Genomic DNA, 11,893 nt, shown 5'->3' on the forward strand with positions numbered 1-11,893 from the left:
CCGTCCGGCGTATGAAGGAAGGCGAAAAAGCAGTAGACAAGAAGGAGATCACACGAGAAGCCCAGGCGAGAAACAAAAGTGAAGAAGAGACAATTGTCTTCTCTTTTTTTTCTTGTGCGCATCTGCGAGGGAGAGACGCGACAGCACTGGCGTTAGGTCTCCTGCGTAAAGTCCGTGGCAGAAGCCATGGTCGCTTTCCTCGCCTTTTCGCGCCTAGCGCGCCTTGCTTGGCTTGGCTTTGTCTTGCTGTAACTCTGTTGTTTCTCTGTTGTTTCTCTCCCTTTCTGGAGTTTGACCTGCGACTGGGTCTTTCGTGGACATAGAAAGCTCTATTTCCTCGTTTTCCGTGTGAGTCGAGCGGCGCCCATCCTGTCGACCTCGTCTTTCCCTTCAGTCGAACTCTGGCGACACCGTTAGCAGCATTGCCAGGCCTTTCCGACTCTTTCGTTTTAATTGTTTCCGCGACGTCTTGCTGCCCGATGTTCTGCTCGTCTTCTGCGTTCCGACTGCATTCTGCGTCCTCTTCATTGGAAACTCCTTTTGTTTTTTTCCAGGGGAATCAGAGAACCGGTCACAAGAAAAGCAGCTGAAAGGGCGCAGGGACCAGAAGACACAGCGGACGAGAGAACGAAGTAGACGACGAGAGAAGACCAGAGAACTCAAGTCTAAGCCGCGTCGCTGGACAACGAAGGAGAAGCGTCCAGTCGAGCGGCGAGGAAGGAGAGAAAGGAAAAGAGTGCAAGGAGAGAGAGGAAAATTTACGAGAGAGAGGAGAGAGAGGAGAGAGAGGATAGAGGGAACGGAAGGAGGGGCTACGAGAAGGAGAGGAGAAGAAGAGAAGACTGCGAGGAAACAGCAAAGACGAGAGAAGAAGAGAATGGCCGCAAGGGAGATCAAGAACGGCATTTTAAAATGAAGGGCAGAGCGCGATCGCCTTGTCTCTAGGGACTTCTTCTTTTTCTTTACCATTTCCTCCGTTTTTTGTCTCTCCCTCCTCGTTTCGTCCGTCTCCATCGATTGCTACTATGGGAGGTTACTTCTCAGCTCTTTTCTCACGCCTTATAGGTCCGAAGGAGGTTCGGATTCTCATTCTCGGCCTGGACAATGCAGGAAAGACGACGATTCTCTGTAAGGCGTCAAGGAGTCGAGACAACTGGTTCGTCGTCGCTCGCACCTGCATCGCTTCGCAAGTCGTCTTCCCTCTCCGTTTCCTCACATCTCAAGAAATCCTTCGCTTGCTTTTCTCTCTGCAGATCGACTGCATTTGAACGAGGTCGTCGAAACGCTTCCCAGTAAGGCTCTCCCCGCTCTTCTTCTCTTCTCTCCTCTTGCCCGCCTTCCTGTCCGTCTGCCTGCTGCTGTTGTGCTGTCAGTGCCTTGCCCGTGACTCTGCGCGACGTAGCGAGTTCCCTCGCACCTTGCTGTCTTGGGCCGCGTCGCCGGAGAGCAGTCACCTTCTCGGCCTTTGCTCGACCTCTCTGTGTCTCGCTTGCGCTGTGCAGCGATTGGCTTCAATGTGGAGACGGTGCGCTATAAAAACGTCGAATTCCAGGTTTGGGACCTGGGCGGCCAGACGTCTGTCAGGTAGGTCAGCGGCCGACGAATCCAAGGCAGCACGACGCTGGCGAAGGTTGTGAGGCCCCCAAGGAAGCCGCGAGACTCCTGTGGGGAGAGCGAGACTGTCTGAGAGAGGAAGAGGCGATGGGGAGACAGAGAGACAATGAGGGAAGCCGGAAAGACTCGTGAGTCGCAGTGAGAGAAAACAGTTGGACCGGAAGACTCACGACTAGGCAGCAGACGCGAACGAGCGTCACTGGGGTCAAGCAGACGAGCCCAAATTCCAGATGGATTGAGATGGAGAGCACACCGATCTTGCACGTTCGAGAGAGTCTGTGGCGTCGTCTCAGTGTGCGGGCAGGAGAAGAAAGACCATTTCGTTCTCGAGAATGTGGAAAAAATTAAACATCGTTTTGCGACCTTGTGCCAGCTGTAAGTGTTGGACGTCATTGTCCTACGACAAAAAGCTCATGCCGCACCGGTGATGTTCTCGGCCTGGGACTGCTGTGCGTTTTCGCGCCCCCGTTCCGGCTCACATGCCTTTTTCCAGCTTATCGCGCGGTCCGCGTCGTCATCGTCTGCCACCCGTCGCTTTGAGAAGCTCTTGGAAATTCATTCTTCCACTCTCCTTTGCTGTTTCCAGACCGTACTGGCGCTGCTACTTTCCGAATACGAACGCAGTTATCTACGTTGTCGACAGCGCAGATCGGGAGCGCATTTCCGACGCGAAGCATGAATTGCATTTGATTCTGCAAGTAAAAGACAGAGACGGAGCTGCGTCGGAAGTCTCTTTCGCTCGAAAAGACTTCGATGGAAAATGAAGCAGAAACGAGACTGCGTCCTCGGTCCACGTCCTGTAGCCAGGTTACAGAGGCGGGCGCCTAAGTCTACAGATAGACTCCTTTTTCTCGAAACATTTACGAGTGCAACTACGGCTCTCGAGTTTCAGAGGCGCTGTGGACGATCGACGTCGTGCGTCTAAATACAGCGAACTCCGCTTCCATTTATGTGTGTCTCCTGGGCTGTTCTCTCCCATGCATGAAGCCTAGGTGTATATACTCCGTTTCTTACTCTGTATCATGCATATCTGCGATTCGCCATTTTTCTACATATGCATCGATACTGTGCGCGCCACTGCTAATAGAATGGTGTGTGCCGAGCAAGGAAGAGACGTCAGTTCCTGGAACGAGAGCGATGACTCTTCGTCTCTTGACAGCGGCGATTGCCTTTGTTCGCTTTCGTCAGGAGGAAGAACTGCGGGGCGTCGCTCTCGCCGTCGTAGCCAACAAGCAGGACCTGCCGGACGCTATGAGTGAAGGCGAAGTGAGACAGAAAAGCGAAGGCACAGGGAAGAGAGGAACAACGGGAGAAAAGAAGAAGGAAACCAGAGACGCAAAGGAGAGCCTGGGGAGCCGACCGCCGAGAAAACAGCACAGAACGACGGGGCAGATGAAGGGGGAGAAAGGACAAGAAACGCACTGGGAGAACCGACAACATGCAAAGACAGCGATAAACGCAGATCCATAGAACGGAATCCTACAGGATAGACACTACCACCTGAACATAAACATTCATAGAAGTATCCATCCATAGGTGCTGAGACACCGATACATAGACAGATGCAAACCCGTTCAGAAACGTAGACGTATGCATGCGTATATATCTATCTATCTGTCTATATATATATATATATATATATGTATCTGGATATAGAGGGTTAGGCAGACGCATTAATATGTGTGTGTATATCCAGATATATTTATATATGAAAGCGCATGAGGTTGAGATGATTCATTGTTTCCTCGATGCCTTCGTAGATCTCAGCTGCTTTGGGACTTCCTTCTCTGCGAGACCGTCCGTGGGCGATCATGCGAACGTCCGCTGTCAAGGGAGAAGGTTTGGATCGAGCGATGGACTGGTGAGTGTGTCTCGATTTTACTCTCCTTCTAAAGGGGAGGGGGGAGGGGAAATCGACAGATTTGGCGACCCAGATGTCGCAGTACAGGCGCCTCGTTACGACCCACAAAGACAAAAATAAGCCATATCCATGCATATGTATATCTCTGTATACACACGTGTACGTGCATATATATATATATATATATATATCTGTATATGTAGAGATGCACACATGCATACACACATGTATATATATATATATATATGCATATATATATATATATATATGTATACATATATATATATATATTTAGGCATTACTTGTGTATTCGTAAATCATGGTCGAGGCACGCTTGTGGCATTTTTCCGCTTCTGTTTGGTACATGCGGTTTTTCTCTTTCATCTCCGTCGCGCTTCTCTTCTCAGGCTTACAGATGTCCTTTCTCAGTCGTAGCCCCCAACGTCTTGGGGAGAAGAAATCTCTAACAAACGAAGCAACTGTAAACCGTGACTCACATCCGAGTGAGACTGACACTGTTCAACTCTGTAGTTTTTAACTCAGTTAGCGGGTATCGTCTCTTTCGGCGTATATTCGGTACATGCATACCCTGCGAAGCGTGGAACGACTGCTTCTCGCGTTCGTTCTTCAGGAATGTCTCATCTGTCATGTGCATGCGGTTTAAATGCTCTCGCTCTTCTTCGTCTCGCGAAAGAGACGAGAACAAGATCAAAATTTCTGCATCGGTCTCTGCATGCGCGCGCGCATGCGTCGCCTGGAGGAGCCAACATCCAAAGCAGGCAGTTTGCATATCTAAATCAAGTAAATTTCAAATCTATGCCGCCACCGAACGCTTGTCGAGGCGCAACTGAAGTCTCCGGAACGATGGTGATCCACGCATCGAATAGTGAACATTAACTTGGCGTATGTCGGTCAGTGCATGCAAAGGTACATACCACGATAGGTATCAAGGCATAACAACATATGTGCGTATATATTACGTGCATATGAATATATGTATATATATGTATAATAGATCACCTATATATATATATATATATTTATATGTATTTATATCTGCTTGCATGCAGAGAACGGGAGAAACGCGGAACTGTCCTGTGGTGCATTTTGCTTGCCTCTCCATTGGTTCCGAGTTTCGCAGCTCGTTTGAGCCTTGGTTTCCAAGATACGAGGAACAAGACAGACGCCATGTCGCGAGGGAGGGTCGCATAGGCTTTGTAGTTGACCGCCAGACCCAGACACACTGGGGCAGTCGCGAAGAGAGAGGACCCAGAGAGATATGAAGAAAACCAAATAGGAGGCCACCGAGAAAGAAGAGACGAGATTATGGCCATGCCAAGCGAATCGGAGACCTAGTGCTCTGTTTCACCCGGAATAGACTTGAATGTTATAACTCTTTTTTCTTCCAAGGAATTCTTAACAACTGACCTGAGTCGGAAATACCCAGAAGAGACGAAAGGACTCGCCCAAGAAAACGCTGGATGGCCAGCAACGAAAAGTCCAATGCATATCCTCAAACGCTTCCCTATCTTTTGCAACATATATATATATATATATATATATATATGCGGATGCGTCTATCCAGTCATACTATGTATTCACACACAAATACGAATACATCGATATGCACGGATAAATACACTCTCATATGTTTGCGTGTACAAATCTCCACCCAAACGTACGTATGTATATATATGCACATATATGCATATATGGATTTATCTCTATATGTATGCATGCCAACGCAAGCATATATATATATATATATATATATATATATATCTACATATATATACGAGTATGCAACACTCTCTACAACCGTGAATACAGGCAGTTTCATATAAAGGCGCGTCTTATAGAGGCTAAGGTGACGCCAGAGAAGGTCCGGCGGAGGGGAGAAGGAAGAACAGGTCAAAGGAGAGAGAGAGCCGCGTTGAAAAAGGCGGACTCCCGAGGCGGCATGACAGAAGGCGGACTCGCGTCTCTCGTAGCGCATGCAGGGACGCGTCGCTCTGCTCCGAAGATGTTTACGGTGCTGTCTCTGTAGGATTTGGGATTTGAGGCGCTTCTGTCATTTTTCCGAAGACTAGGCTTTGCCGTTCTGCTTGTTTCGCGGACTCGCTCGGCTGCATGTTGTCTCCGTCTTTTGCGCGGTCTGTCTTGAGCTGCTCTTCTCGACGCTCCGTCAAAGTCGAGAACTCCAGGCGCCCACAGGTGACCTGCATGCGCGCGAACGTCCGAGCTCGGTCCCAGTCGCCTTCGACTTCCGCCAGTGTGCGCTGCCGGCGGTACGTACACTGGAACACAGGGTCAGTCACCGTTTCCGTTTGCGGGGAGAGCAGCCAGAACTTCACCAAGTCTTCTTTCAGGGGATACATCGAGAGCGGCATTTCGCACGCAGGCCTGCAAGCAAAGAGCGAGGCGCCCAAGGCTGCTGACGAGTCGAGGAGAGGCCAAAGAGACGAAACAGACAGCAGGAACGGCGACAGAGAGGAGAGAGACGAACAACCGGTAGAGAGAAGCGAAGAATGTCGTGAGAGAGAGAGAGGCAGGCGACAAGAGAACGAGATGAAAGAAGAAGATGACGAAAAAAGACGAAAGCGAAGAAGGAGAGAAAACAGAGAGAGAACGGGAGGCAGGGGACAGAGAAGGAGGAGAGAAACGAAAGAGAGTCGAAGTGAGAAGGGAAGGAGGCAACGACGACAATGAGAACGAAGGTGAGGGAAGAGAACAAGGTGAGAAAGGAAAAAAGGGTGAGGAACGCAGCAGAGCAGCGAGAAGACGAGGAGAGCGAAGACGACGAGAGTGATGAGAAGGAGAAAGGAACTGAAGCCGCTGTATGTTTGAGGGGGAACTCACCGGAAAACTCGACGCTCTGCAGGGCTGAGGAACTGGAACTCAGGACCCAAATTGAGCGAAGCAGAGGCGCCGTTGAAGAGGGAGACCGCAGGGTGGAATTCGGCTGTGCAGAGATCCCGGAAGCAGCGAGGGAAGAGCAGGCCGTTGACGGAGAAGGAAACGAAGGAATCAGGGTAAGGAATGACGCGAGGCAGACTCGCGTCGTTCGTGACATCGCACAGTAGTCCTGGAAGCGCAACAGAAGGAAAGGAAAAAGCATGTGAGGCGGAAGCGTGAGGAAGCGCCGAAGCTGCAAACACAGCACTGACACAAATTCGGAAAGACGGAGAGGTTTCTTTAAACGCGGTGAGTGTGTTGCTCAGCCTGTCTGGACCATCCCCCGAGAGAGAAAAGCCACTGTTTTTTCTGCCGAACTCCCCCCCGGCACCTCCCCCTCTCACCCTGCCCATCCCTTTCGAGGCCAAGCAAGTTACAAAAGAAGATTCAACGCATGCAGTTTTTTCACCTTGTTGCAGGAAAGTCCACAGCTGTGCCAGGCCTCGCGGATCGTCCAGAATCGCGGGGGGTTCGTCTCCGGGCAGGTGAATGTAGCAGCCGACGACGTCTCCCTCTTTGAGTCTGTCCTGAGCTTCTTCCCACAGCAGCAGCGCCTCTTTTTCCTTCGCGTCTTCTTCTGTCGCGTCTTCTTTTGTCGCCGCTTCCCCCCGCGGCGGCTCGGGTGTTTCTTCCTGCGTTTCGCGTTCCTCAGGTCCGAGTGCATTCTCATCTGCGGTTGTTCCATTGGAAAGCCCATGCCTTGGTTTCTCGCTCTGCGGGGGAGCCGGCGAGGTCGAGGCTCGCTTCTTTCTCTCTCTCTCCCGATCCTCTGAAGCGGAGACGCCTTCGCTGTGGTGAGTAGGACGCGCCTCGCCTTCGCTGCATGCGCCGTGTGCCTGTTCGCGTTTCTCCTTCGCTCGGGTGGAAGTCAACCGAAGGTGAGAAATCCCCGCTTCTGGAAGCCGAAAGCCGCGCCTCAGCGTTCGTCGCCTCCCGGCCTGCACGACGAACAGCGGATTATTCTCCCTTCGCTCTCTGCGCAGAAAGGAACGTCGCAGGCTGCAGTGCTCTGCGGAAGCGGCGGCGGCTCTTGCGGGGGAGGAAAGCCGCTCTTCCTCGCCGCGTGGAAAAGCGCCTTCTGCGGTGGCTGCGGCGTCTGAACACCAGAGCGCGCGAGCGCGGAGAGGGGCAGGGTGAGGCGAAAAAGAAGAAATCGAGTAGCCGAAACAGTTGCTGCCGATCGGTGCGAGGAAATTCGAGAGCCGGGTGCCCCAGCCAACGCGGACGCCGGGGGCCAGGCTGTCGACGCCGGCGGTCAGGAAACGCTCAGGGTGCTCCTGGAGAGAGAAGAGTGAGACGCGGAAGAGAGTGCAACAGAGGAAAGACCGGAGAAAAAGGAGAGAGGAAGAGAACTCGAAGCGCGAGGGCGACCGAGACGCACTAGGCGAGACGCGAAGAGAGCAGGCAGCGAACAGAGGCAGAAGAGAGGAGCCACAGAAAGAACAGCAAGGTGAAAACAAGAGACGCGAAACACAAAGCGGGAGACGAACAGATGGAAGAGGCTGCTCAACGAGAGAGACACCACGGGAGAGCGAGAACTGCTGCGCGTAGGCAACCTTTCTGCAAATGACACAGAAATAACGATCGTCACCAGCCAGGAAGACGCCCCCCGACTGCCGATTCTCCGACCCTGTCGACAGGCTGTAAATGACAGCGAGCTCGCCTCAAAAAGACGCGTTTGCTTCTTGGCATCTTTTCCTGTGTTGCTCCAGCGTTTCGTAGCGTTCGTTCTCTACTTACATCACAAACATTCTTGAGCGTGCGACAGGAGCCCCAGCCGACGACGGGGAATGCGAGAGGCTCTGGTGCTGGTCTGCCTTTCTTCTCCTCTTTTTCGGACTTCTTCTTTTGTGTCCCCCGAAGAAGCCTGCTGTCTGTCGCTGAAGACGCTGGGTCTTCTTCCCCTCGCTCTTCTGCATCAAGTTTCTCACCGGACGCCGCCTCTCTCGCGTCCTCACCGGCAGCCTCAGCTGATCGCTCGACTTTGCTTTCGTCCTCGTCGCCATCTCCGCCCCCATCCGGCTGCACCGCGCCTGGACCTCCACAAGCAGGCTCTGCCAGTCGCGACGACGACAGGGAGGTCCGCTCAGAGCGAAGCCTGGAAGGAGAGAGACAGGAACCAGCCTCGCCGACCACCGTCTTGTTTACTCCTACCTCAAATCGAGCAGAGGAGGCAGAAGAAGAGGAAGAAGAGGAAGAAGACGAAGACGGCGAGGAAGAAGAAGAGGAAGAAGAAGATCCAATGGTGACTTCGAAGTACCACGAGCCTTGTCGGCAGCAGCACCTGGCGAGGCTCGTTCCCCAGTTCTTGTTTCCTGGAAAGAAATGGAAAAGTGAAAAGGTGCAAACTCTACAGGAAAAAAGGTGCATTTTCACGGTTCCGTTTCTGTCCTCTCATGTTGCGACTTCCCGCACCGTTAAGGGTGCGTTCGACGCTTCTTAGTCACCACCCCCTCGGGCGCTTCTTTGCCTTCTCTTTCTCGTCTCGTCTCTGCATCCTGTGGGGACTTTGCTCTTTTAAGGAAACGAATTCCCTGAAACAGGAAACCAGAAGAGGCTGGCGTCCTCGGCGAGCGAGGCGAAAGAAACGCATAGACTCTTTTCAATCCTGTGAGCTCCTCACACACCGTCTCACCCGTCACTGGTGCTCTGCTCTCTCTCACTCTCACCGCTCTGTCGACGTAGACGCATTCCACGCTACGCCGGAACTTAGGACCTCACTGTTTTCGCATAGGACATACAGTCTTGTTGGAGAGCGCTGTACACTGCACAACGCGTTGGGAGCAGTACCGACAGGTGAGAAGCCCTCATGCGTCGCAAAAAAAGGCCTCGCGACCCTCTTCTTCGACCTTCACGAGAGTAGAAAGAGCTTCGTTTCGTCGCGGAGAATTCAGACAGAATGCACGTGCGTCTTCCCTCTCTGCACAGCTGACGTCCAAACCTCTGGACGAGAACAGCAACGGAGACGGCGCGTCTCGAGGGCGTTTCGAGGCTGGCAAAGACAAACAATACCTACCAGTGGCCGTGAGTCGGTCGGGGGAGAGACGAACGTTGGAGGAGTATCGGGGGTCGAAGGTATGCTCTACGAATTCGTTTCTCAGACAGAGACCGAGACGTCTCGCCTCCGCTCGCAGGTCAGATCCACCTCCGTCGATGTCTGCTCTCTCTTTGCTCCCTCTTCCGCGCTCTCTCCGCTTCTCCCGCTTCCTGTCTTTGACAGACGAACTCTGTACTACTCCCTGTCCCTCCTGCATGCTTCTCTCCAGAGAGAGCGACGCCGATACATACGACGGAGAGGAACTGGTTCCGATATACGCGCGCGAGGGAAAAGGCGAACGAACGCCTCGCTTTTCCGTTTTCGCTCTCTTCGCGGTGACGCCGAGCGTCTCCATCTTGCCTGCTTCGTCTGCGCGGGAGACGCGAGGAACGGAGAAGCGAGCGTCAGAGTCCGGAGAAGAAGACGTCTGCTCGGCGCGCGAGGAGGTAGGGGAGTCTCTCGCGTTTGCAGCTGCCCACCCTGCGACGGCTTCGCGTCGCGTCCCCGGCTCGCGCTCGCATGCTCCTCCTTCTCTCTTCGCTTTCCTCTCCGGCTCTCTGTCTGGAGGTAGATGACTAACGGGAGATAGAGAGAGGATGAAGAGAGAGAGGATGAAGAGAGATAGAGATTAAGGTCCAATCGTGAGAAGCAAGGCGAAAGGGAGGGAAAAGGGAGGGAAGAGCGAGGGAAGACGTAGAAAGAACGGAAAGACCAGAGGGGGAGCCTGTGAAAGAGAAGCAGCAAGAAGAAGAGAAGAGGCGATGGGTGGAGCAGACAAAAGAAAAGAAGGAACAGCATGCGAGAGAGACCGAGGAGAGCCAGCGGCAGGGCAGGGGATGGGATGGAGGAGCGGGGGAGGCAAACGCGAAGCGGAGTTCCCAGTCAGGCAGAGAGGAGGAGCAAGTGAAGAAAGATCGGCGAAGCCAAGTTGCGAGAGGACAAAGCTTGTGCAGCTTGAGATCCAACTGCGTCGGGGTCGGCCTCCAGAAAAAGCAGGTTCGAGGAAGGAAAGAGAAGAAGAGTTTCCGAGAAAGAAGTCTGTACAGACCTCCGTTGCCTTCTTTTTGAGAAGGCGCCGGCAAAGCAGACAGGAGACAGCGGTTCTTGTGCATATGCGAGAAGATCTTGGAGAAACCAGTTGCAACGAGGACCGGGGGGAGACCGGTTTCTTTTTCTCCGGGCCGACAGCGATCGCCTTCGGTCGGAGTGGAGAGGAGAGTTCTCGCTCGTTTTTTTGCTCGGAGGCCGCCGACGCGTCGGCGTCTCTCCTCTTCGTTCCGCGCCACCGTCGCTGCTTTCTATCGACGCAAGCAGCTCCGGCAGAGAGAGGTTCCCCGAAAGTTTCCGGTGAAGGAGAAGGCCCAGATGAAGACGAAGCAGGGGGGAAGGCCGCTGAGGCAGTGGACTTCCGGCGAGTCTTTTTTCTCTGTTTTTTTCTGGACTCGACGCAGGTGGACACAGACGCCTACGCACAGACAGCGCGGCGACCCAGAGGAGACGCCTTCAGAGAAAAAAGAGAGCTTTTTCAGCGCTGCCGTCAGACTCGAGACTCGCACCACTCGCGCCGCACACACCCCTGCGGTCCTCTCCTCCCTGAGGTTCTCCCCAGAAGTCGAGTCTTTTCGCCAGGAAAGGCGTTCCTCACTTCATCTGGAGAATCCTCCTCAAAACGCGTTTTCTCCTCTCTCGTCTCCCTCACTCCACCTCAACTTGGCACCCTCCTCCCCCCTGTCTTGTTCGCTTTTCACAGTGCGCCCGGCAACGGTGGGTGGAGATGAGCAGGCGCCCTCCTCCTCTTCTTCCACCAAGGCCGTCTTTGCGTTTTCTTCGCCGCCTCCGCTCTCGCTTCTTCCTGTTGCTGGCTTGAACGTTGCTGGCCGCCAGACGCGTCTGCCTCTGCCTCTCTTTTTTTTCAACGTCCAGTTTCATCCCCCGTCTCCGATCCGAGAGACCTCGCCGCACATGCATCCGTCTCTCCCGCGACTCGGCCCCCGCGTACGCAAAGTCGCAGTGAAAGAACCTCCCTCTCTTGTCTTGTCACTTCGAAAGCCTTTCTTCTTGCTTTTCGTCTCCAAGATCCGCTTTCCTGCCTGTCTGCTTTCTCTCTCTTCCGCCTTTTGACAGTTCTTGGAAAGCATCGCACAGCTGCCCACGAGCAGGAGGAGAAAAGCGCGGCAGAGACACAGAGAAAGAGAGAGAGAGATAGACAGAGACAGCGAGAAATGACAGAGAGAAGGAGGGAGAGAGGAGACACGAGAGAACAGCAGAGGAGAGAGAGCGAGGTCGAGAACGGGGATCTTCAGCGAACAAGAACTCTCAATCTTGAACGCATGTGGACAAGCGCTTACGCATGTACTTGCGACGGTGTGTGTACATGAAAGTGGAACTTGATGCGACGAAAGACTCTAAATGCTTCTTCTCCAGTG

At 53.3% G+C, this 11,893-nt stretch overlaps 3 protein-coding genes across 3 annotated transcripts; 1 reads left to right on the plus strand and 2 right to left on the minus strand.

Annotated features, from left to right (window-relative positions):
- Positions 1–82: 82 nt before the first annotated feature.
- Positions 83–3,921, plus strand: TGME49_262860 (ADP-ribosylation factor family protein 1, putative). The gene is made up of 7 exons (XM_002365345.1): positions 83–1,128; positions 1,254–1,292; positions 1,503–1,584; positions 2,201–2,312; positions 2,803–2,880; positions 3,375–3,475; positions 3,883–3,921. Exons 1-7 carry the CDS (start codon positions 1,026–1,028, stop codon positions 3,908–3,910), a joined length of 543 nt encoding a protein of 180 aa, XP_002365386.1. The 5' UTR covers positions 83–1,025; the 3' UTR covers positions 3,911–3,921.
- A 1,581-nt stretch (positions 3,922–5,502) lies between these two features.
- Positions 5,503–9,822, minus strand: TGME49_262850 (hypothetical protein; the record flags this gene model as incomplete). The annotated part of the gene is made up of 5 exons (XM_002365344.1): positions 5,503–5,878; positions 6,335–6,560; positions 6,840–7,707; positions 8,171–8,745; positions 9,447–9,822. 5 exons carry the CDS (start codon positions 9,820–9,822, stop codon positions 5,503–5,505), a joined length of 2,421 nt encoding a protein of 806 aa, XP_002365385.1.
- A 220-nt stretch (positions 9,823–10,042) lies between these two features.
- Positions 10,043–10,579, minus strand: TGME49_262840 (hypothetical protein; the record flags this gene model as incomplete). Its single annotated transcript, XM_002365343.1, has 1 exon — positions 10,043–10,579. The coding sequence occupies one exon, from the start codon at positions 10,577–10,579 to the stop codon at positions 10,043–10,045; it is 537 nt and encodes a 178-aa protein (XP_002365384.1).
- Positions 10,580–11,893: the final 1,314 nt, after the last annotated feature.

Source organism: Toxoplasma gondii, chromosome VIIb (genome assembly GCF_000006565.2).
Source record: "Toxoplasma gondii ME49 chromosome VIIb, whole genome shotgun sequence".
NCBI lineage: Eukaryota > Apicomplexa > Conoidasida > Eucoccidiorida > Sarcocystidae > Toxoplasma > Toxoplasma gondii.